The 26,176-nt window shown below is 36.0% G+C and overlaps 1 protein-coding gene across 1 annotated transcript in view; it reads right to left on the reverse strand.

Moving 5' to 3' along the window:
- ELP3 (elongator acetyltransferase complex subunit 3) overlaps window positions 1-26,176 on the reverse strand; it is a 98,524-nt gene that overhangs the window by 45,769 nt on the left and 26,579 nt on the right. Inside the window, exons 7-9 of the mRNA XM_049632394.1 lie at window positions 24,244-24,398; window positions 6,669-6,830; window positions 4,144-4,270 (exon numbers count right to left, since the gene is read on the reverse strand). Coding sequence (XP_049488351.1) covers window positions 4,144-4,270; window positions 6,669-6,830; window positions 24,244-24,398 — 444 coding nt within the window. The remainder of the gene's footprint in view (window positions 1-4,143; window positions 4,271-6,668; window positions 6,831-24,243; window positions 24,399-26,176) is intronic.

Here is a 26,176-nt window from a genome sequence, read left to right on the forward strand (position 1 = left end):
TAAGAGACTCTTAAAAACTGAGAATAAACTGAGGGTTGATGGGGGGTGGGAGGGCGGGGAAAGTGGGTGATGGGCATTGAGGAGGGCACCTGTTGGGATGAGCACTGGGTGTTGTATGGAAACCAATTTGAAAATAAATTTCATATTAAAAAAATAGAGTTTTGTTAGGATCCAACTTGACTTGTATTTCAACATCATTCAGGTCACACACAGTCATTCATAGTCAGACTTCCCTTCACCTAGAAAAGCTAACACAGAAAGATGCCATGGAAGGGGTGCTTACCTAAGAGCTTGGAGACTCACCACTGACTAACAGTTACTTAATCTCATGGAGCCTGTTTCCTCAACTGAGGAGACTATAACAGGTGGTCTTTTCTGATATAATACTCTTCTTAACCTGTACCCTATGACACTATCTTAAGTAATAAGCCTTTAAAACAAGGCATTAAAAACAAAACAAATAATAAGAAATGCCTCTAGCCATCCCTGCCAAACAGTAACTTAATCACATTGGCTTTGGGGGGAAAAAACAGCTCGCGGGGGGGGGGGGGGGGCTTGTGAGTGTCCAGCATTAATGGACTTTGAAAGACTTCTGGTAACTGACAGGAGATTCTGAAGAGAAATTTTTCCTAAAGAGAAATAGACATTCTTCATGCATTTTTAGCAATCTTAGCTTGGATATCCAAGAGCAGTCTAATTTTTAAATTAATAAAACATCCAACCAGCTAAAAGTTATTTTGAGTAATAAGTAAGCTCTATCTGAGGATAGGTGGAAAAGGCAAAGTTAAGAAAAAAGAAAACTTCATTTCTGAGTTACTGGAAAATAGAAGTAAGTGCTATGTATCACACACAGCTATACGCTGTGCACCTACCACTGGATGAGAGTGTGAATTTGCAATAAACAGATGCAAATAAACAGACACTAAGAGTAGTGACCCAGAAATGACCTAAACAGCAAGGTGTAAGATCTAGACAATTTATAACACGTATACTGTTAAGCATACAACCCAAGATACGGCTGTGATAATCTCAGTAGGCTGGGTAGTAGCTTTATGGATCCGTGCCAGGCTATCCTGTCCTCTACAGAGATAACATTTTGTAGACTTGTGTAATTATACCAGCAGAACCCCAATTTAGCAACCTTTCCTATGGAACAAAACACATTAAGGAAAATATATCTGTGGGTTGCTAATGATGTGACAATAAAATAAAGTAGGGAAAAAAGTTTTAAAGTATAAAATATTACTGCCTACTAGTTCAGGAAAGGTTGTGAATTCCAAATAGACCCAAACAAGATTTCCTAAACAAAAACTAGTTTTAAAAGTTTTATGTGAATTTTTATTGGAGTGTATCTTAAATACAGAAAAGTACAAAAACTCCAAGTGTACATCTTGACAGATTTTTATAAATCATGTAACCAGCACCCAGATACTCAAATTAAGAAAAATCGTATCAAAACCTTAGAAAGGCCACCTCATACCTATTTCCAGTTACAATTCCACCCCAAGTTTTTGGACTTCATATTAACAGAAATGTGTTTTAGGTGGTCTTTTGTATCTGTTTTCTTTTGCTCAATTTTATGTTGAAGAGAGTCAGTCATGTTGTTGCATAAGGTTGTAATTCATTATTTTTTATAGTATTTCATTGTATGACTACATCACTATTTACACATTCTCTTGTTAATGGACACTTGGGTTCTTGTTGCTCTGATATTACCAACAGTACTTTGTAACCATGACTTTTGGTAAATATATGTAGGCATTTCTGCTGAGAATACATCTAGGAGTACAATTCCTAGGACATGGGTATGCATATGTTCATAATTAGCAGATAATGTCAAACAGTTTTTTTTTTTTTTACCATGATATACCAATGTAAATTTACTGCCACAAGCAGTAAATGAAGAAAGAGTTCTAGTTGTTCCATACTCTTACTAACACTTGATTTTGTCTTTTTTCATTTTACCTCTTCTTAGCTTTTCTGGTAAGAATACAATAGGAACGCATCATAGTTTAAAATTTCATTTCTTTGAAGATTAATGACTTTAACAACTTTTAAATATGTTTACTGGCTGTTCAAATATTGTATTTCTGTAGTAGTGCCTGTTCAAGTGTTTTTGCCCATTCTCTTATTGAGCTTTCTGCTTTTTTCTTATTGATTTGTAGAAATTATTTAAGATAATTTTAAATTAATTTTGCAGAAAATTTTTCTCTAGAGAGAAATAGGATTTCTCATGTTAGCTCTATTTTGTTACTCATTTATGTGCTGGGATGTAGTCAGAAAAGAAATAATATAGTGTTCATATTCTCTTTGAGTGTTTCTGAAAAGATTACAAACAAGGAAGACAGATCTGTTTACATGAAGGGTTATCTTTGCAATATTATCACTCAACTTTTCTTTATTTTGAAGACACTAAGGAAAATGAATAGTAAGGCTCCGCTATTTGCTATTATTTGAAACATGCCATAATTTTTTCCCCAAAGATACTTAAAGTTATGAATTCTAGCTATATCCCTGATTAACCTAAGAGCTGTGCTAAAGAAAAGTGTTTCAGAGGACTTTTAGGCTTGAAGCCTGAGTACCTGGCTATTAACTACTGAGGAGAGGTTATTAGATTCAAAATCTACTACACAGCTAACACGGGGGAATTAGTAACAGGGACATTTATGAATTAGTACTATCTTCAGTTGTAATTCATGGGCTTAAAAATAAAAAAAATTTAAAAGGAAAGAAAGAATTATTAATGTCACAAGTAAGGCAAAGTGAATTCCATTTTTCTAAATAGAGTAAAATATTTTTGTGAATAAAATAACTTAATACTTTCATCCTCTTCTCTCCAAGAATATCCCTAAGGCACTTTCCCTATCTGAGAATCTAAAGGAAAAAAAAAAAAAGTTCTTACCAATCTCATTTCCCAACATGTGACAGAGAGTAAAAACAAACAAAAACCCAGCCAACCCAGAGTTAGATATTAAAATATCAAAGAAGAGAAAACCCAGAAAAAAACCCAAACATTTTCTTTCACTATTTAAGGAAATCCTGAAAGAGAGAGGCAGTTCTAAATTCAGAAGCATCTGAAGAAATCATAAATAAACAGGATGGATTTGACAGCAGATACAAAAGTGAAAGGCCCAAGACAGGCTGGGTAAAAATATGTGTAACAACTATAAAAACAAACAAGGAATCTATAATGTCCTTACCTAGAAAGTTCATCTAAATTAACATTAAAAATAGTCATATCCAATAGAGTAATTGGTCAGAGAACAAAAATGCACAATTCTAAAAAGATGAATTATGATTATTGCATGCAAACCTAAAAAGCGTATTAATATAATTACAAAATACAAGTTGAAATGACATTTTTATCCACTAAATTAGCAAATATAGAAACATTATAACTATGTGTGTATATAAATATATAAACAGGAGAGTGTTACTTGGGGAAAAAATAACCCTGCTAAAGTGAGTATAAATTGTTATAACCCTCTGAAAAGCAATTAAGTAATATGGAGAAACTCTTGAAGTGTTTATACCTTTACCTGACAATTCTACTGCAGGGAATTTATCCTAACGAACAGTCCTAAATACTACAAAAAGTTATAGGCATCAAATTGTTTATCTGCAGTGCTATTTACAATACAAAAAACTGGTAATACCTTCAATTTAAAAAATTTGGAAGTAGTTAAGCAAAGTAAGGCATATTTATTCAATGGAAATTAAGCACACATTTAAATATGTTAACATTGACTAACAGATAAATGCTTATATAACATTAAGTGAAAAAGCAATTAAAATAATTACTTATCATATATATGCCAGTTTGTCTGTGTGTGTATGTCTGTGTGTATATCTATATCTATCTATCTATCTATCCATATATATACGTCTGTGTATATATCCCTCTGAAAAGCCTAAGCATAAAAAAATCCTAGAAGGAAGTACATTAAAATGTTAGGGTTTTATTTGGTGTGGGCACTGTGAAGAATGACTCTTCTTTGTTTACAGTGTTCTACTCTTCCATAATGAGGACATATTGCTTTAATAATGGGGGAAACATTAGCAGCAAATAATCACAAAGAGCAGAGGGGGTAGAAGCAGCATGCAGAGGCAGCCTAAATCAGCCTGGTTGAAGACAACACTTACTGTAAACTGTTCAATGTCCCTCTCTAGTCCCACATTTGGCAGATCAGGCATCATATGAGCCACGACTTTGAAACCAGAATCCTTGGCCAGGTGAAATGATTCGCAGACTGCCTTCACAGTGTGGCCCCTGAGGAAAGAAAATTCACTACCTGTTACACAAATAAAAGGGCAAGAAGGTTAACACAAGAAACAGAGGAAAAAATGATCTATAACAGTGGTTTTATAATGAAGACTAATATGGTTGGGGAATAAAAATCTCAGAAAATCATTTTTATGTCTCTATCTCTGAGAAGGCCTGGAAATAAATCATTTCACTTCTGAGATATTTCTCAGAAATTCCTCATGTACCTACTCAAGGTTCTGACAGTAAATGACTGGGGTAACCAGAGTTAATGTCTACTAAAATTATTTGGTTTAGCATCATCAGCCAAAGTAAGGTTACTAATATACATATTTAAGTTAAAAAAAAAAATAATGGGCTCAAAACCAGGCAGAAGCAGCCTCTTGTGATGCTCTTTCCTCTAAAAACCTTTTGAAATTATTTGTAGAAATAAATTAGGTGTCATAGAGTGACACCTATGTACAAAATAGATTTCACTCTGGTGGTCTGCAAGGTCCTTTAAAAATGAGAAAAGTGAATGATTTAGTGACAGGGCAGAATCATTTGCGGCCAGCTGGATAAATCATCTTAACATTCCAGTATCACATCCAAGTAGGAAGCAAGCCCAAGAACAATTTGGGGCTACTAATGACTGAAGCCCTATGTCAATCCTTTCATCTTTGAGACATTCCCGTTCACCACAAAAAATTCCTAGAAACATGGACTCCAGCCCACTCCGGATGTTCCCATCCATTTCCAATCTCTTTTTGCTAATCATTTCCCAATTTATATGACTAGGCCAGGCCTCTCTCCTGACACACCATCCAAATATCCAGTACTCTAAAACTGTACTGTCAATTGTACAATACCACAGTCTCTAGGCACAGTCACTCAGTTTATATTAATTAATTAAAATGAAAAATTTAGTTCCTCGTACTACCATATCAGACAGCGTAGGTGTAGAACACCTTTCTTCTTTAACACCTTCTTTAAACACCTTCTTGTTTAAATGAGTGCAACAGTCTCTTAACTGGTCTTCCTTCTAGCTTGTTCTTCTTAATCCACTCCCATACTGTGATCCTTACAAAGGGATCTTTCTAAAACGTAGGTATGCTCCTATCACAACTTAGTTTAGTCTGTCCTCAGATTAAAGCCCAAACTCCCTGGGCTGACTTCTAAGGTTCCTCATCATTTGGCCACCCTGGCTTACCTTTGCAGCCTCACCTCTTACCACTCTCCTATCTCATGCTCTATGCTGTAACCAACTTAACCTACCCCGAATCCCCGAAATATGCCATATGCTCAGGAGTTTGCTTGTATGCTTCTTTCCGCTTGAAATAATCCTCTTCCCCACCTAAGTCATACTCTTCCTTTAAGCCTCAGGTCTGACGTCATTCTTTTCAGAAAGCCTTCCTGACCTTCAAGAGACTCTTCCCATCTCCACAGGTATGACTCTTGATTACAGCAGCAGTCAAACCAGTGTTTCCGGTTTAAGACTCCCCCTACAAGAGTGCATTCTACTCAGGTTAATCTTTCTTAAGTCTGATATCTGTGCAATTCTTCCCTGTGTTCAAAAGTATCTAACAGACCTCTATTACCTAAAGGAAAGATTCCTCCCTCCTCAGCCTGGCATTCTTCCTGGTTGTTTCTAAGATGCTGACTGGTGTAAGTTTCCCTAGTTCTCTTTTACTTCCTTCTCCTACCACAACCCCCAGTCATGTCTGCCCCTCCCAGTAAAGCAGACCCAACTCAACACATACCAATTCCCTGAAGCCTGTCTTTACACCTACAGTCAATGATCTGTGCTGCCTAATAAAGTCCTAAAATCTTTTGCTTTTCTCTAATTCACCAATTAATCATAAAGTTCCTTACACAGCTAACCTTTCATGTGTGTCTTTTCTCCCCAACTTAGTGATCTATTTCTAGAGTTCTAGAAGAGAGCTTCATAGGGCTCTATCAATCCTTATTTCTATCCTTCCTTACCTCCCAAATTTCTCAAAGCTTACAACCATTGCCCACCAACCTTTCATTACTCTGCCGACTGGCATCTGCTTCACAAAAACTAATCTTTTAAATATCACTTCGACTTCCTTCTTATTCAAACCCATGCTCCTCGCCTTCTCTCCAGCTTTAAACAACTGACCTTGAGCCCTGCCTTCTGCTTTCCATATGGGAAAGGCTGTTTATGACAGGAAGAAATAAGAGCATGTTTACAGGCTACTGGAAAAGAGCCAGTAGAGAAAAGGCTGGAAATCAAGGAATGGGGATGGAATTAAGAGCAGAGATAGAAGAATGACTCTGAGGAGAAGGAAACCTATCCATCCTTCTCTAAGATTGGTAGCAAGGTGGAGAGAATGAGTGTGAACATAGATATAATCAGTGGGAGTAGAAGAAGGCTTGTGCAAAATCATTTGCCCCATCTTACCTGTTGGTATCTCTGGCCACATCTTCATAGACACTCTGTACCCCAATCTCTAGCCTTGTGCAGCCATAGGTCAGCATGTCACTTAAATGCCGCTTCATACAGTAATCTGGTCTGGTCTCAATAGTAATACCAATACACTTTGTGAGGCTTCTCTCAGAATACCTGTAGAGCAAATCTAAAAGTAAACAACTTGCCACACTTTAGGTAGGACATTTGCTCCCATTTAAAGGACTGTCTTCTCTTAGTCCTCCCAGTATAAGACAGTTATTAAGAGCATGGCCTCTGGAGCCAGACTGTCTGAGTTCAAATCCTGGCTCTGCTACTTCCTAACTATGCAAGCAGAAATGTTATTAACCTCTCTGTGCTTTGGTTTCATCATCTGCAAAATGAGGCTAATAGTACCCATAGGACTGACATGAGTTAACTAGCATACAGTAGTGTTAGCATCATCATCATTCTTATTCTCCCATAGTATGCTGCAACCATAATCTCCTTGCAAGCAGTGATTTCAACTGCGAAAACCCCAGCAACCGTTTTTCATACAAGTGAAAACTATTCTGCCTTACTTCCCATTCCATATTTTACAGTCATATTAAAGAAAAGGAAAGAAAAAAAAAAGGGGGGGGTAAGGTATGTATAATGATGATAGGAATATTTTAGATAAAATGTCTTCTATATACACACAAGTCATTCTGCCAAGTCTATTAATCTTAGCAATGGTTTACAAAATTAGGAATCATTTTTCTTGTTCACTAACACCAGATATCAAAGTAGTGAATAATACTTTAGATTCAAGCTGCTTGAGTTAATGGCCTTACTGTGGGCCCAAAACCCAGAGATAAAAGTGACCTGCTAAGGGGGCTGCTGATGTGAGGGGATAGGAGCGGACATTTTATAGAGGCCACTGTGGCCAAGCACTATGCTATACGCTCCATCCATATAGAATGCTCCATCAGCTCTATGAAGTGTGTCCTCTCATCTCCATTTCACAGATGAAGAAACTGATGTTCAAAGAGATGAAATACCTTGCCAAGGGCACAGAGCTCATAAAGTCCAAGTCAGGATTTGAAATTGGATCCACCTGACTTCTAAATCCTTATTCTATATTTCACTTTATCCCATTGCTTAGATAATTCAGTATGGAACATCAGACTTCTCTTTTCAACTTCTCTAGTGTCCTAGAACCCAATGACTTTTTTCAGTGCACCCTTCCACGGCTTTCTCAATTTTGGGGGAGGGTGAGGGAAGCCTCTTCTTTTAATTAATTTATTTTTTTCCATTTAATTTCCTTCCTTCCAAAAGAGTTCATAGCTCTTTCTAGAAGTATAAAAATCATAAAATTTCCACAATTTTGTAACTACTCCTTTAGGTTCATTTCTTCATTGTCAGTAAAAATGGACTCACTTAATAACAGTTATTAACAAAGTTAAGAATCACTGAACTGGGAGGACTAATTCTAAAATCTTTCATTCTCAACATTCAAACTCTTCTGCAGTGTTTATTACTGTATTCTGTAAGGTTTTACACAGGATTACCAGAGGCAACAGGACTGAAAGTAAACAAGTAGCCCAAAGTTACTAAAAAAATGTAACATAAGACAGAAAAAGAGCTCAGATTTTATCAAATCTTGCCTAAGACAGGATACCAAATCATTCCGCTTTTTTGAAATGATTAAATCAGAAAGTCTCATGCCTCTCAAATAGGTGGGTACCAAGACCTGCAGTAACAGAAGTACAATTGCCATGGATAAATGTAACCTTCTTTGAATTACCAATTGTTGTGTTTGGGGAAAATTATTTAAAAAAAAATTAAAACAAATATTCCAATATTATGGAGAAAGAAAATTACAGGAAGAGTGATTAAGAAAGATGAAAGCAGGAAACTCTAAATTAGTGTATTTAAGAAAGTAAATCAGAACATCTTAGAATCAGGCATTCCAAATTTGCATCACAAACATATATATATATATTTTAATTAATTAATTATTTAATATATGAAATTTACTGTCAAATTGGTTTCCATACAACACCCAGTGCTCATCCCAAAAGGTGCCCTCCTCAATACCCATCACCCACCCTCCCCTCCCTCCCACCCCCCATCAACCCTCAGTTTGTTCTCAGTTTTTAAGAGTCTCTTATGCTTTGGCTCTCTCCCACTCTAACCTCTTTTTTTTTTTTTTTTTTTTTCCTTCCCCTCCCCCATGGGTTTCTGTTAAGTTTCTCAGGATCCACATAAGAGTGAAAACATATGGTATCTGTCTTTCTCTGTATGGCTTATTTCACTTAGCATCACACTCTCCAGTTCCATCCACGTTGCTACAAAAGGCCATATTTCATTTTTTCTCATTGCCACATAGTATTCCATTGTGTATATAAACCACAATTTCTTTGTCCATTCATCAGTTGATGGACATTTAGGCTCTTTCCACAATTTGGCTACTGTTGAGAGTGCTGCTATAAACATTGGGGTACAAGTGCCCCTATGCATCAGTACTCCTGTATCCCTTGAATAAATTCCTAGCAGTGCTATTGCTGGGTCATAGGGTAGGTCTATTTTTAATTTTCTGAGGAACCTCCACACTGCTTTCCAGAGCGGCTGCACCAATTTGCATTCCCGCCAACAGTGCAAGAGGGTTCCCGTTTCTCCACATCCTCTCCAGCATCTATAGTCTCTTGATTTCTTCATTTTGGCCACTCTGACTGGCGTGAGGTGATATCTGAGTGTGGTTTTGATTTGTATTTCCCTGATAAGGAGCGACATATATATATTTTTTTTTAATGCTTATTTTTTTGGAGAGGGAGACAGAGTGTGAGTGGGGGGGAGGGGCAGAGTGAGAGAGGAAGACACAGAATCTGAAGCAGGCTCCAGGCTCTGAACTGTCAGCACTGAGCCCAACACAGGGCTTGAACCCACAAACTGTAAGATCATGACCTGAGCTGAAGTCGGACATTTAACCGACTGAGCCACCCAGGCATCCTACAAACCTCCCTATTAACTGGTAGTGTTATAAAGCCTCCAGTATTTCTTAAAAGGATGCCGCTGAGTTAGGAAGCTCTGCAGCACAACAGAAATTGTTGTGTGCAACAGAAATTGAATCACTGGGTAAAAAAACTAGAGGGTGGGTAAGTGCAACTCTGTCTAGAGGAAAGAGAAAATTACCGGCTAATCTTTCTATTGCACAGGTCATCTAAGGCATACAGACATACAGAAGAAGCTGCTGCAGGGATGATAGGGTCTCTTCGTAAGTAGGCGGAATATAGTATAAAGACAGAAACAAACCCTATTCTCAATTTAATTCCATTTCAAAAATGTGTTTCCTTTGGAAGGAAATGTCATTACCTTTATCAGGCAAAGAAATGGAGGAATTAAAAAATAATTACAGTTTTTAAAAGCAAACACTTCATGTTCACAAAAAGCTTTTACCACTATATTCTTTTTAGAATTGTATTTTCATTTGAAAAGCAATTAAGCAGAAACTCTTATCAAATTTGAATGATAAAAACAATGAAGCATTGTCCTAAAGAACAGAGTATAAGGTCATCTTTCCTATAAGATCACTGTATTTTTATTAGGATTTTTGTTAATGTTCTTTTTAGGCCTACAGCCACTGAACCTGCCTCTTCATTTAACAGAGGTATAAAGATATTAATGATTGTTCTGTAAATATTTACATACAGGCTTTCAACTACTCTAAGCAAAATATGGCTTTCATGGCCTGCTCTAACATTCTGTTATTATTTAGGTAGCCATCCAATAGGATGAGTCTCTTTTAGTACCTAGCTCAACCCCCATACCTTCCCGGGGTCAACAGAATTCTTAACCTCTTGAGTACCTAGGAAATGTGCCAAACATTTTCCAACCTTGATCATAAACCCAGGTCTTCTGATTCCAATTCCACTGCTCTTTTTGTGATATTACAGGGTCATCTTAAATAAATCTGGAGACCACCAGTATGGGGATACACATAAGTGCATCCTACACTTTTTTTGTATGCCGCAGTAGTGGCACCAACTACAAAAGATGCTAATATGCTCTGCAAAGCCAAATGTAACTTAATAACTTATGTTGACAGTATTTTTTTTACAAGGTTGGGGGGGTTGAGTTGAGATGGGACAATACCTTCAGAATTTAAAGCACGCAAAAACTAAATGCTACCCAGCCTTCAAAATATAACTTAAATTACAGTTCTCCTTCCCCAACATCTTCCCAGAGCCTCGCATAACTTTGTAACCCCACTCCCAAAGCATCTTGCCTATGATATGAACACAGTTTGCCATGTTATTTGTGGATGTTTGTGCATCTAGACAGGAGGTTCTTGGAAGGCCAGTAGGCTCGAATACATTTAGAGGTAACTGCTTTAGGGCTTCAGCACTAAAAACTCTCCTTCAATATAAAAAAATACAAATATGAAGAATGAATAAATGAATCAGGCATAACCAAAGACACAGAAGGTCTCTCTTTACTCCCATGGCAGCCTCTAGATAATTTTGCTGGTTATCTTTCCTCTTACAGAGTCAACCCTAGAAGGTGCCTAGCACTAGACCAGGTATTCTATAGAAAGTAATAATACAGTGGCGCCTGGGTGGCTCAGTTGGTTAAATGTCTGACTCTTGACTTTGGCTCAGGTTATGATCTCGCGGTTTGTGAGTATGAGCCCCACATCAGGCTCCATGCTGGCAGTGTGGAGCATGCTTGGGATTCTCTCTCACTCTCTTTTTCTGCCACTTCCCAGCTCACTCACCCACTCTCTAAGTAAATAAATAAACTTAAAAAAGTAACAATACAATAATTCTTGTGCTAGAGATGCTAATCTAGCTGCAAGAAATAAGACACACAGATAAAATCAAGAACTACCTAAGAACAAAGAGCTAAAAGTGGCAGAAATATAAACATACATTATTTCTGGGTTCTATTTATAGGAAGAAAAAAGTGAACTATAATAGTGATTATCCATGGGGTGCCTGGGTGGCTCAGTCGGTTAAGCATCTGAAATGGCTGAGGTTATGATCTCACAGTTCGTAGGTTCCAGCCCCACGTCAGGCTCTGAGCTGACAGCCAGGATCTGGAGCCTGCTTCAGATTCTGCATCTCCCTCTCTCTGCCCCTTTCCACTCATGTGCGCGTGCTCTCGCTCTCTCTCTCTCAAAAATAAACATTAAAAAAATAAATAAAAATAACTATACCTATTACTAACTCCTTGGTTGAGGGACCCCAACCAAGAGGACACTGAAGGAAGGCAGCAATTCAATGTTAAAGTCTCTGTTATCTTCTGGAAACTACATGAGTCACTCCAAGAAGGCTATGGGTATCAAAGACCGCTTCTCATTGCTATCAGTTCGTTGCAGTCCTCTCTAAAAAACCTCTGTCATCAATAAAGGTGGCTATGTCTTAGTCTAGTCCTGTGTGAAATCTCACTACAGCTCTAGGCCTAGGTTCCTGAAAGCCCTACAGAACCTTTCCTACATAGACCTCGCCCTGCTCAAAGCAAACTGCAAAGTAAATAAAAATGGTACATAGATGGAATGTTAATTTTCATTTGTCATAATGTACAAACTCTCTTCTCTATCTACAATCCCAAAATCGGTAAGTGGAATTTATAAACTTCTTTGGACAACCAAAGATTTGTTTGAATTGCCAAATAACATCTGGGGTTACTGGTACAACTGGTACAATTCCTCAGTAGTAGTGCCACAGAACAAATTCTTTTTGATATAATCATACTTGGAAAATTTCTCAATACAACTTTATGCTCTGTACAATGCTATGCTGGTGGTATTCTAGACTTATGAATGACCGATTTGGGTGTTTGATGATTTAAAAATAATATTTTTTTCCTTTTTTTTTTTTTTTTTTGTTGAGACAGTGGTCAAGTTTGCTTCCTAGATATTGATTGTTATGTCAAATGACCGATAAAACAGTAAGGTTCTACCCAACACACACCAAGGAAACAAACAGAATTTTGATTTTTAAATGAGTACAACTTATGAAAAACTAACCTGATGACTTTGTGTTTTAGGAACTAATCAGGGACCCTTGATCCCTATCATGTTAGTTGACAAAGTTTAAGGTATATTAAAAACAACTCATAACATTTTGGGTTCTGTTTCTTGCGACAGCTGACAAGAATGCTATCAGACAGTTAAGAACTAACAGCAAAGCATTATTAATAGACAAAAATCACAGTTATTACACATTCTTTTAACATTACATTCACATTCAAATTTAAGGACTATATTCATAAATGCATTATAGAAAAGTTGTCATTGTCAGAAAATGACTGCTATATGAAAAATAACTTGCAAACACATCTTTTAGATAAACATTCTCATTCCAATAAAATTCTTCAAACCACAGAATGTCAGAGAAAGAAGTAATTTTAGAGATAATATAGTCCCACCTCCTCATTTTTATAGATGAGGAAACTAAAACACAGAATACATAAGTGGCTTAAATTAGGTAATAACCTAAGATAATAACAGAAATAAGTCTGGAACCTAAGTCTCCTGATTCTTCATGCACAGTTCTTTACACTATGGTTATTTAATAATGTTTACTTAGTACTTTCTATCCCTAAGACATTGTGCTAGATATAGGCACAATGTGTCTCTTAAGAAAACATTCCCTATTAAAGGAAACAGGGAAAAAGTGCATTATACAGAATTAGACAATAACAGTATTCACTAAAACTATTATTTTTGGCTACTGAAAACCAAAGTGAGGGGATGATTAAAGTAGTAGATGCAAATATACTCACACCAATAATTACAGTAAATGTTAACAGATTACCCTCCAGTTAAAAGACAATATAAAAATGAGTGAAAACCAAGACTCAACTACTATAGACTGCTGTCTAGAAGAAACCCACTTTCAATATAAAGGCACATATGGGTGGAAAGAAAATGGATGGAAAAAGTAATACATAGGGAAAACAGTAAACACATGAAGACTGTAATAAATTAACATCAACTAAAGGAAACTTCAGGGATAAAAACATTTCATAATGAGTAAAAGCTCATACATAAGGAAAAACACAGAAATCATAAATATGTATGCACCTAATAATTGAGTCTCAAAATAAATGAAATAAAAATTAACAAAACTGAAAGGAGAAATAGAGAATTCTTCAATCCTGATTTGAAATTTTAATATCACTCTCTCTTAGCAACCGATATAACAGAAAAAAGTAACAGTATCAATCACCTGAATTTAACTGATATTTATAGAACATTACATTGAACCAGTGTAACTGATATTTATAGAACATTACATTGAACCACTGAAAGAATACATATTCTTTCATATATACATAGTATGTTCACCAAGTGAAACCATATATGCCGGGGCCACAAAATGAGTCTCAATTAAAAAAAAAAAACAAAACAGGGGCACCTGGGTGGCTCAGTCAGTTAAGCATCCGACTTCAGCTCAGGTCATGATCTCGTGGTCCGTGGGTTCGAGCCCCGCGTCGGGCTCTATGCTGACAGTTCAGAGCCTGGAGCCTGTTTCAGATTCTGTGTCTCCCTCTTTGTCTGACCCTCCCCTGTCCATGCTCTCTCTGTGTCTCAAAAATAAATAAATGTTAAAAAAAATTAAAAAAAAACAAACAAAAAAAACTTAAAAAAATTAAATTATATAGAATAGGCTCTCTCTGATCCAAATGGCATTAAATTAGAAATTGACAACAAGATATCAAGAAAGACTTGCTTTTGGTAATTTGGAAATTAAAGAACCCATTTCTATATAACTCGTAGGTCAAAAAATATAAAGGACTTAAAAAAATATTTTGAATGGAATAATAATTAAAATACAACATACCAAGGTTTGTGGGATTCTGTCATAATAATGCAGAGAGGAAAACTTAAAGCATTGAATACTTACATTAGAAAAGAAAAAAGGTCTATAATGAAGGCCAAGCCTCTATACCTTACTAAGTCATAGAAAAAGAACCATAAAGTAAACCCAAAGAAAGTAGAAGACAATAAAAAAAAAAAGTAAAGCAGAAATCAATGAAATAGAGGACATAAAATCAAAAGTCAGTTCTTTGAAAAGAATAACAAAATTGATAAACCTCTAACTAGATTAATCAAGAAAAAAAGAGAAAACACAGATGATCAGAACCAGGATTGAAAGAAGGGTGATCACTAACATTATATAGACATTAAAAGCATAAAAGGGAATATTATGAACAACTTAATACCAAATAGTTTGACAACTAGGATGAGGTAGACAAATTCCTTGAAAAATACAACTTACCAAAATGGACACAGATGAAACAGAAAATCTGAATATCTTTCTTTATCTATTAAAGGAATTGAATCAATCATCCAAAATTCTCCCATAAAGAAAACACAGCCCTGGATAATTTTACTGGTCAGTTCTAGCAAACACTTATGGAAGGATTAACATTCATTTTATATGAACATTTAGAAAACAGAGGAGGAGGGACGCCTGGGTGGCTCAGTCAGGTAAGCATATGGCTTGGCTCAGGTCATGGGTTAAAAGTTTGAACTCTGCATTGGGCTCTGGGCTAACAGCTCAGCCTGGAGCCTGCTTTGGATTCTGTGTTTCCCTCTTTCTCTGCTCCTCCCCTGCTTGTGCTCTGTCTCTCTCTATCTAAAAAATAAACAAACAAACAAAAAAGAAAACAGAGGAGGGAACACTTCCTAACATGTTTTATGGGGCTGGCATAATAACACTAATACCAAAACCTAACAAAGAAATTATAAAACAGGAAACAACAGACCACCATCTCTCATGAACATACACACAAAATCCTTTCCAATGTATTAGTAAAATGATATATAAAAAGGATAACACATTATGACCAAACAGGTTTATCCTAGGAATGCAAGGTTAGTTTAATATTAAAAAAAAAAAAAAAGTAATCTACATGATCAGAATAAAGAAGGAAAATTATGTGATCATTTGAATAGATACAGAGAAATCATTAGACAATTGAATTAATGATACAACCTCTCAGCAAACTTCTTCAATAAAGGTATCTATAAAAAAACCCCTCAAGTAACATTGCAGTTAATACTGCAATATTAAATGTTTCACCTGTATTACTGGGAATAAGACAAAGAAGCTTACTCTCACCACTTCTATTTAACACTGTACTAATGTCCTAGCCATTACAATAAGGCAAGAAAAAGAAAAGCATGAAAATCCAAAAAGAAAAATTAAAGCTCACTTTATTTGTAAATTAAGTGATTGTTTATGAAGAAAATCCTAGCAGATTTACAAACACAACTTTTAGAACTACATAGTGAAATTAGTAAGGTAATAGGATACAATGTAACGTACAAAAATCAATTACATATTTTACACTATCTGTAAAACAATTTGAAAATGAAATTTTTAAGAAGTTCAATTTCTGTAGCATCAATAAACACAAAACTATTTTGACATAAATTTAACAAAAGGCTAACAACATCTCTACATTGAAGATTTCTATGAGAAATTAAAGAAGACTTAAATAAACAAAGAGACATGGGGCGCCTGGGTGGCGCAGTCGGTTAAGCGTCCGACTTCAGCCAGGTCACGATCTCACGGTCCGTGAGTTCGAGCCCCGCGTCAGGCTCTGGGCTGATGGCTCGGAGCCTGGAGCCTGTTTCCGATTCTGTGTCTCCCTCTCTCTCTGCCCCTCCCCCGTTCATGCTATGTCTCTCTCTGTCCCAAAAATAAATTAAAAAACGTTGAAAAAAAAAATTAAAAAAAAAATATAAATAAACAAAGAGACAGACGATGTTCATGGATCAGAAGACTCAATATTGTTGTCAATTTTCTCCAAACTGTTCTATAGTTTTAATACAATCCCAATTTTCTCACACTTTTTAGCAGAAGTTGACAAGCTGATTCTAAACTTTACATCGTAGAGATGCAAAGGAAATAGAATATACAAGACAATCTTGAAAAACAATGACAAAAAAGACGCACGGTACCTGACTTCAAGATATACTATAAAGCTACAATAATCAAGACAGTGTGTTACTGGCATAATAACTGAGAAATAGATTAGTGGGACAGAACAGAGCCCAGTTCCACATGTATAGTCAATCAATTTTTGACAAAGCCACCAATATAATCCACATAGGAAAGGGAAGTTTTTAAACAAGCAATATTGAAACAGTATCTACCTACAAGAGGAAAAAAGAAACCACAAATCCTACCTCACAGTATATATAAAAATTAATTCAAGATAGACCACAAGTCTACATAGGCAAGCTAAATACAAAAAAAAACTGTAACTGCAGGTAGAAGAAAACACAGGAGAGAATCTTGTCATGTATCTTCTTGGGAGTAAGCACAAGTTTAACAAAAACAATACAGAAAACAATAGCTATTAAATAAAAAAATTGCTAAATTAGACCTAATCAAAATAAAAACTTCTGCTTAAAGTTGTCCTTAATATAATGAATACTCAAACCACAGACTGGGTTTTCATATTTGTCAAATACAGATCCAACAAAGGACTGGTATCCAGAATTTAAACAGCCCAATAAAAAATGGACAAAAGAGTTTAATAGTTCACAAAGGAAATATATACAGAAAACACAAGCATATAATAAAGTGCTCATCATCATTAGTCATCAAGAAAATGTAAATTAAAGCCACAATGAGATACCATTACACACCTACTAGAACGGCTAAAATTAAAAAGACTGACAACACCATATGTTGGTGAGGATGTGGAACAACCAAATGCTCATACATCACTGGTGGGAGTACAAATTTACAACCACTTTGGAACAATGTCTGGCAGTTTCTTAAAAAATTAAACATATGATGTAGCAATTCTACTTCTAGCTATTACCTAACAGAAATAAATACTATATTCATAGTAAAACTTGTATGAGTATGTTCACTAAAGTTTTATTGTAATAACCACAAACTAGAAACAGCCCAGTGTCCATCAATAGAATGGATAAACTGTGGTCTATGCATACAGTGGAATACTACTCAGCACTACAAGGTAACAAAGAAATACCCAACAACATTGATGAATCTCAAAATATTATGCTCAGTGACAGAAGAGGTACACAGAAGAGTATATACTATATGGTTAATATGGAAGGGAAAAAAGGAATAATGATTGCCTGTGGGAGGTACAGGTGAGGATTTAATGGGAAGAGGAATGAAGGAACCTTCTGGGATGTTCTATATCTTAACAGAGTTTTGATGCACAGGTATATGCATTTATTAGAACTTGTCAAATGGTACACTTAAGATCTTTGCATTTCATTGTATGTAATTTTGCTTCAAAAGATAGCAACAAATGAACTAGTTAATGATGTACACGATGACATATTTGGAAAGAAGTGTACTGAAGTGTACAACTGACTTCGAAATGTTTAAAAAAAGAGGGATCCATGGAAGGGTACAGAAATGAATAGTTGGATAAGTATGTGATAAAGCAAGTACTGTAGAATCCAGGTGACAAGTATGTAGTACCTGACAAGTTCCTTCAATTTTTATTTGCTTCATATAAAATGTTGGAAGAAAAACAGCATCATAGATGACTGAGATTATTTTAGGTCGGACTGCCAATGTTAAGGATTCTGGTCACCATCCATGAAAATCTGGTTGACCAAGAGAGAGAGTAAAGGCAGTAAATATATAAAGTAAGGGGTGGGGAGTATTAGAGCCAAAGCCCAGAAATGCAAGTCTGAAACCTGCCGGAAATAATGCCCAGGGCACCAAGGCAGAAAATAGTCACTTGCAAGCCTTAGGAGATTTGCTTTTGCTTTCTTCCTAACTTCTGCAAGTCTATGAAACTGTCTTCTAGGCCTAGTATCCAGCAGTAAGCTAGCGCTCTAGCTCTCTAGCTTTTTTCCAAGACACATAAGGACACAGCTGGAGGATTTAAAGTCATTGATGAGGGGCAAAAAAGGAAGGAACGGAAATGAATTAAAAATTCCACTGGGAGAAGGTATGACTCACCCACTCCTTGATGGGTAACTGCCCTTCGAAATAGCATCTTTTGAAAACAGCCAAGGAGCATTAAAGATTGAACATAAAACTGCTTCTGGGCAGGACTGATTAAAGAGGAATAAAACTATTTTAAAAGGTTACTCTGAGTTATTTGGCAATATTTATTTGCATTCCGGTGAATGGGTGACTCAGATCCCACTGCCGGTCCTTTTCATCTCCAGAGCTATGATTTTTAGAGGACAATAGTCACCAGTAATTGTTGCTTTCTGGAGACAACTGAAGTCTCAGTCTAGCTGATAGAAATGAGTGATTATCACTTTGCTTGATTTAATGCGCCTTCACAGAAACCCTATACCTGCTTTATCCTTGAACTCTATTTCACTCAGCTTTTCAATTTTTCTATTTGCAAGGATATAGCATACTTTTTGCTACTAACTTGCTGTAAATAATAACCAGGTTCACTTTTGGGGGCTTTTCCTTACCTTAACTTTTAATCTTTTAAGTAAAAAGTAAAATAATCAGGTTTAAACATGGTCTAAACTTTGATTGGATTAGACATAGGATAGCAAAGGAGGCTAACACGAGCTAATAACCTCTAATTTGACCGAATACTGTAACCTTAAACATTGACTCATCTGTCACTATGTAATTTTTAACCTAATTTAAAATTAGTCTTTTAAATAAAAACCTCTGATACACTAATGAAAGTATTACATCTGTGTAGTCAGCAAGTACAAACAACTAATATCAACTAACACTAAAATAAAAATGAAGTTCGTTACTTTACATCTGAAAAAGGTCAGCCACACTGGGTGACCCAAACAGTCTTCACAAATACCCTCAGTGAAAGATAATATAAAGAACGGCAAGTTAAAGATCACCTCCAAAAATGTGAAGAAAACATATTATGTACAAAACATAGTATCTCTGGGCTGTTCTTTATTTCACAAAATGTTAACATTTGAAAATGGTTTGCTATGTCTCTAGTTCTATAGTACAAATCAGATTACTATTTCTTTGAACTATATAACAACATTTCCCTAAAAAACAAAATACCACCTTCATTGTAGGGCGTTAGTAGTAAAAATTTACCTTAACAAAGCAAACAAGATGCCACAAATCAGCTTTTTTTCAGATTATCTCATAAAAGTATAGAGACCAGGAGAAAAGAGCAAAACATGTCAAGTGTGGGTTGGCATGATTCAGTGTAACATTTATGGATGGTTTTAAGGCTCCCAGATTGGACTTTTATTGTTTCCCAAGAGTCATTCATGAGATCTGTTGCAATGAAGGCTCAAATCATATATAAATTTTCAACTGAAAGTAAAGTGTTTGTTGCCCTCTTGAGGTAAATTCAAGAACAGAAACAAAACAATGCTGGCCTTGCCTAGTCCATTACAGAAAGGGGCTTTCTTTTCCAACAGGCTTTTTGGCTTTTTCTACAAACATATCATGATCTGAAGCTGGATAGTTGTAACGTAAACTCTATTTTTACCCCAACAACAGACAACTTACAAAAGACACTAGAACATTTCTGTAAAAATAAAACTAAAACTTTACACCAAGAATAAGCAAAAATTTTTAAGTTTCAATTGATAAAAATGTCAAACTAGCTATATCCTAAAAATTCATTAGGCAGATCTCCAGTTAGCCTAGCTCACCTGACCCAGGGGACCCAAACTATACACTGTGAAAAGCTTTGTGGCAAACTTTTATGGGGGCTGGGAGGGTGGGGCAAGTCCAAGATATGTATATTCAATTCCACTTACTAAGCAAGGTTTTCAGGGTGCCTGGGTGGGTCAATCGGTTAAGCTGTGATCGGCTCAGGCCGATCTCATGATTTGTGAGTTCAAGCCCCAGACTGGGCTCTGCACTGGCAGTGTGGAGCCTGCTTTGGATTCTTCGTTTCCCTCTCTCCCTCTGCCCCTCCCCTGCTTGCATACGCACACACTTTCTCTCTCAAAAACAAATAAACATTTAAAAAAATAAGCAAGGTCTTCAACACAATAACAGCTGCACTGAGAAAAGAGTATATGATATATAAGCGTGGGTACAAAAAGTCAATGGTCTTGTAGATTATCTCACCAGGGAATTCTCAGAGTTAAATGAATTTTAGTAACTCTGAGGTACTGTTGCCATTTCAGTGTCATGGGGCTTTGAACTAATGAAAGTTGTTTTCTCTCAAACTGCATTTTACACTAAGCTATCATTTGATTTTCGGTATTATTACGAAGAATGGGTTGGGTTACATCATTATTCCTCTAAAGTTTCAAACACTTCAGCGTTTTACTAAGCATGACTTAATATTCATGAATAATCAAGATTTTGAATGAGCAGTAAAAACATGGTTAGGGGTGCCTGGGTGGCTTAGTCAGTTAAGCCCCTGACTCTTGATTTCAGCTCAGGTCATGATCTCATTGTTCGTGAGTTTGAAGTGCGGAGACTGCTTGGGATTCTTTCTCTTTCTCTCTCTCTCTGCTCCTCCCCATTTGCTCTCTTTCTCTCAAATATAAATAAACTTAAAAAAAAAAAAAAGTATGGTCACCATCTTATCTTGCTACTAAAGCCCATGTAGGAGGAAGAGATCACACCAGCCAGTTGTTGTTAAAAACCTAGATTTGTGGACATACAATTAACCTACCACATTCTCTAGAGGCAATCAAACAAAGTAGGTTGCTCACACACACTCTCCCAGCTGCTGGACTCTTTATACAGGTCCCTCGAGATGCACTTGATAGCCAAAGGTCTCAACAGGGAAAGTAGGAAGGACACAAAAGATGTCCCTATTCTAAGCCCTACCTAAGCCATTAGCTGTCAGTATCTGACCTATAGATTGATCATTCACACAAAATGCATTCGGACATTTACTTACCGCTACTGTGTATCACAAACCATTTTAATTACGGTGTAATGAAAACCATCCTTAGATTCATTCAAACTTTGGTTCTACTTATCACCTTACAAAAAATTCTCTAAGAGGGGCACTATTTGAAACAACTCTGTAATTAGCTATATGACCCTCTCTCCCCAATATAAAAGAGAAGTCAGAGAAAAGCCTGAAGGCAGGAAGAAGAGTGCAAAAAAAAAAAAAAAAAATCCAGAGAGATATTTTTTCCAATATTTTGAAGCTCTGGTGGTGTACACACACACGCGCTCGTACACGCACAGACACACATTTTCACACACTTTTACACGTAGCATAGTTTCTTGCATTATAGCAAAGTTCAGGCTCTTAAAGCAAAGCCGCCTGGGTTTCACAGCCCGACTCCCACCACCAACTAACTACCTTTGTAACTTTGGCAAGTTGCTTAATCTCTCTGTGCCTTGACTGCCTCACCTGTAAAAACAGGGATAATTTATTATTTTTTTTAAAGCTCTTTTTTTTTTTTTTTAACATTTATTTATTTTTGAGACAGAGAGAGACAGAGCATGAACGGGGGAGGGTCAGAGAGAGAGGGAGATACAGAATCCGAAACAGGCTCCAGGCTCTGAGCTGTCAGCACAGAGCCCGACGCGGGGCTTGAACTCACGGACCGTTGAGATCATGACCTGAGCCGAAGTCAGATGCTCAACCGACTGAGCCACCCAGGCGCCCCAAAAACAGGGATAATTTAAATACCAAACTCAAATATTTACTGTGAGTTTTAAATAAATGCTTATCACAATGCCCAGCCCAACCATAAATGTGCTCCTTTACCACCATTCTCCTATGTCCTTTCCTCCTCAGCTCAAACTCATGCCTATAATAATCATCACTCTCACCCCCCTTTCATATTTTCTATGCAATTTCATTTATGTGGATATACACAAATATGATGGATCCATACTGTAAGAATTGCTCTAAAAATTGCTTTTTCACATAATATACCTCGGAAACCAGCAACTCTCCCACATTAGGTGATCTTATCCACTTGCATGGCTATAAATGCCATCTGTGGACTGATAATCCCAATATTGCATTGCCAGCCTGGATGTCTCTTGTACAGCCTACCTGACATCTCCACTTGAACATTTCCTAGGCATTTCAAGTTTAATGTATCCAAAGTAAAACTCTTGATTTTCTCCCATAAACCTGTTCTTCCATGTCTTTTCCATCTCAGGATATGGCGGCGTTACCCATTAACCATTTCCTACAATCAAAAGCTAAGTGTCTTCTTTGATTCCTTCCTTTCTTACCCTCAACCCAATTCAAAGTCCTGGCATTTGCAACAACAAAACAGAACTCTAATCCATCCTCTCTTCTCCATCATCACTGCCACCACCCTGAAGTAAGCTATGATGGGTTTAACAGTCTTTTCATCTGGCTCCTCACTTTCACTCTTGTACTCCGCTAATCCATTAGCCAGACAATAGACAGAATGACCTGCTTATCAACCTGAAATGTGTCACTCTCCTGCTTAAAACCATTCATCTACTTCCTACTGCATTTCAAATAAAACTTTAGCTCCTCAAAAGCATTCTATTCTCTGGCCCAGACTTAACTCTTTAAGCTCACCTTAAGACATTCTCTTTTGTTCACTGGAATCTAGTCACATTGGCCTCCTCTCTGTTCCTAGAAGACCCGAAAATCTTCCCCATTTCAGTGCTTCTGTCATATTTTTTTCTGCTTTTAGCCTGATTCCTCCTCATATACTTTGGGTCTCAGCTTAAACACATTACCACTTCGTCTGGAGAAAAGTCTTAATCTCTATCACAGTAATCTATCTCCACCATTGCACGTCATGTTTGTTGAACTAGTAGAAATAAACACAAGGGCAAGGACAATACCTATCTTGTTTCACCATGCTGTTCCTAGTGCCTAAAGCAGTGCATAGCCCCTAGTGGGCCCTCCATAAACATTTGATAAATAAGAGGGAACAGTATATGGTAACTAGGCTTTCCTGAAACTTCTGAAATACTGTATATGAAACCTTAGTATTCTTTTTGCTAAAAACGGAGATACAACGTATCAAAAGAATGCATAATTTTGTTTTGCCAATTAGAATGAAAAAGTGATCTCATTCATAAACAGAAATTTTAGTAGTTATTAATAATAGCTATTAAAAAATAACTTGTTTTGATTGTATGGCAGCTAAATGTTTCAGACAAAGTGTACCCCTAGTGTTCTTTTTGAGGAGGCTGAAAACTCAACTGGTCAAATCAAAACCACTCCTGTACTTTAGACCAGGCTAAGGTTGAAAAAAACCTTTAGTGATTTAATGAATCACTCTTTCTCAGAGAATACAAATGTCAACAAACCACACTCACTTATTAAGAAAAAACTATTAACTATTTCAATGAAAATAATCCTTTCCCACAAAAAAGAAGTAACTATGAGAACTAGGAATGTATAGGACGATGGATGTGATTGTGATGGATGTGAAAGTAACTGTGGTAACCATTTCACAATGTATATGTAAGTCATTATGCTGTACACCATCAACTTTTACCACACCGTATGTCAATTCTATCTCAATAAAACTAGAAAATATATTTAATTATAACCCATCCAAAATATGCAAATAAAAATAAAATCCCCCCCCCCCCAAAAAAAAAAAGAACTAGGAATGTAGATGTAGAACAAAAGGAATTCTCACAGGCTGCGGCTCAGGGGATAAACTGACAACCACTCTGCAGAATATGGTAAAATAAGGATTTCTTACTTGACTGCCTCGTAAATATTGTTGGAGGTATGTCCTGATAAGGCATCGTGTAAATTTCGAATAAAATAATCTCTGTATTCTTCTGGAAGGGCCATAAACGTTCCACCCATCACAATAAACTCCACTTTATCCACACTGTGACCAAGTTGTTTTAACTGAAACACATACAAATTCATCAGCATTAGATGGATATAGTCAATTACCCTAAGAAAGCACTGCAAATTTCTAATTTTATTTTGTAGTTTTTTCATCAGTATAGTTTAAAAATGAAAAGCAATTAAACATATTTAGCAAAGGTTTGGATTAAAAAATAGACTCCAGAGTCTTAAAGAAAAAAAAAATTACTAGAGATCGAGGAGGCAAAGTGAGAATTAAAAACAATAAACAAGAAGCTTGACATCAATACCTATGTGGAAATTTAAAAACATGTGGGATATAAACTAGAAAGCAGTAAGGGCAAATATAATAATGCACTCTGCAACATAATAAATAAATACTTATTGATCATGTATTTTTTATGTCAGACCTTGTGGTAAGCCTTGGGAACAAAAACAGTGACTGTGCAACATAATCAGGGCTTGATGCCAATGGAAGAAAAAGAACACCAGGTTAGAAATAAAAATTAAGAATGCAGTTTTAAACCAGTTGTGAAGATTATGAGCACAGGTGGCATGGCTTTCTGGAGAAAAAAACAAAATAAAAATCTGATTGATAAACTATAAAATATTATGTCTCTCTACTAGTGGAGAGAATGGTACAGATTTTTCATTTTGCCAACTATAATAAGCCAAGATTCTAAATTTTAAAAACAGGTATTTAAATTTTGTAGGGTCCTTAAAAAGTTAAAAATAGAAATACAACATGATCCACTAATTACACTATTGGGTATTTAAAGAAAATAAAAACACTAATTCAAAAAGATGTATGTGCCCCTATGTTTATTGCAGCATTATTTATAATAGCCAAGATGTGAAAGCAACCCAAGTGCCCACTGAGAGACAAATGGATAAAGAAGATGCAGTGTATATATACAACGGAATATAACTCAGCCATTAAAAAAAGGATGACATCTTGCCATTTACAAGTGTACAATATGGATGGAACTAGAGGGTATTGTGCTAAGTGAAATAAGTCAGAGAAAAATAAATACCGTATGATTGCATTTATATGTGGAATCTAAACAACTAAAATAGATAAAAAGACGAAAGACCTATAAATGCAGAGAACACACTGATAGTTATGAGAGGGTTAAGTGGAGGAGGGGATGGGCAAAATGGGTAAAGGGCAGAAGATACAGGAATGAATAAATTATGGAATGAATGAATCCAGTTATGGAATGAACAAATCATGGGAATAAAAGATACAGCATAGAAAATACAGTCAATGATATTGTAACAGCACAGTATGGTGACTGATGGTAGCTATACCTGTGGTGAGCACAGCATAACAGACATGCTGAAACACTATGTTGTACACCTGAAACTAATGTATCACTGTGTGTCAACTATACTTCAATTAAAAGAAAAATTTCTTGCCCTATCTCAGGCTTGAGAAAAACTGGGTCAAGTAGACTACTAAACTATGAACTCTAATTAATGTTCTATGTAAAAGATGTCTACACTTAATATGGACAAAAAGGCACCTTTTTAAATGTTTCTGACAACGGCAAATAAAAATTTATACATATTTGTATCTTTCTGTAATTGTATTCATATATACATATGCATGAAAATATACATGTAAGTATATATAAGTGTGCATGTAAGTATATAGGTAAGTATGTTTATATGTGTGTGTGTGCATGTGTGTATATATATAAATACTAAAAACAACTCTATGATTGTTCACAAGGGAAACACAACAAAATCATTCTGGGTACCTTTTTCTTTTTTTTTTTTTTTTTTTTTTTTTTTTTTTTTTTTTTTTTTTTTTT

The sequence above is a fragment of the Panthera uncia genome, chromosome B1, assembly GCF_023721935.1.
Source record: "Panthera uncia isolate 11264 chromosome B1, Puncia_PCG_1.0, whole genome shotgun sequence".
In the NCBI taxonomy this organism is placed as follows: domain Eukaryota; kingdom Metazoa; phylum Chordata; class Mammalia; order Carnivora; family Felidae; genus Panthera; species Panthera uncia.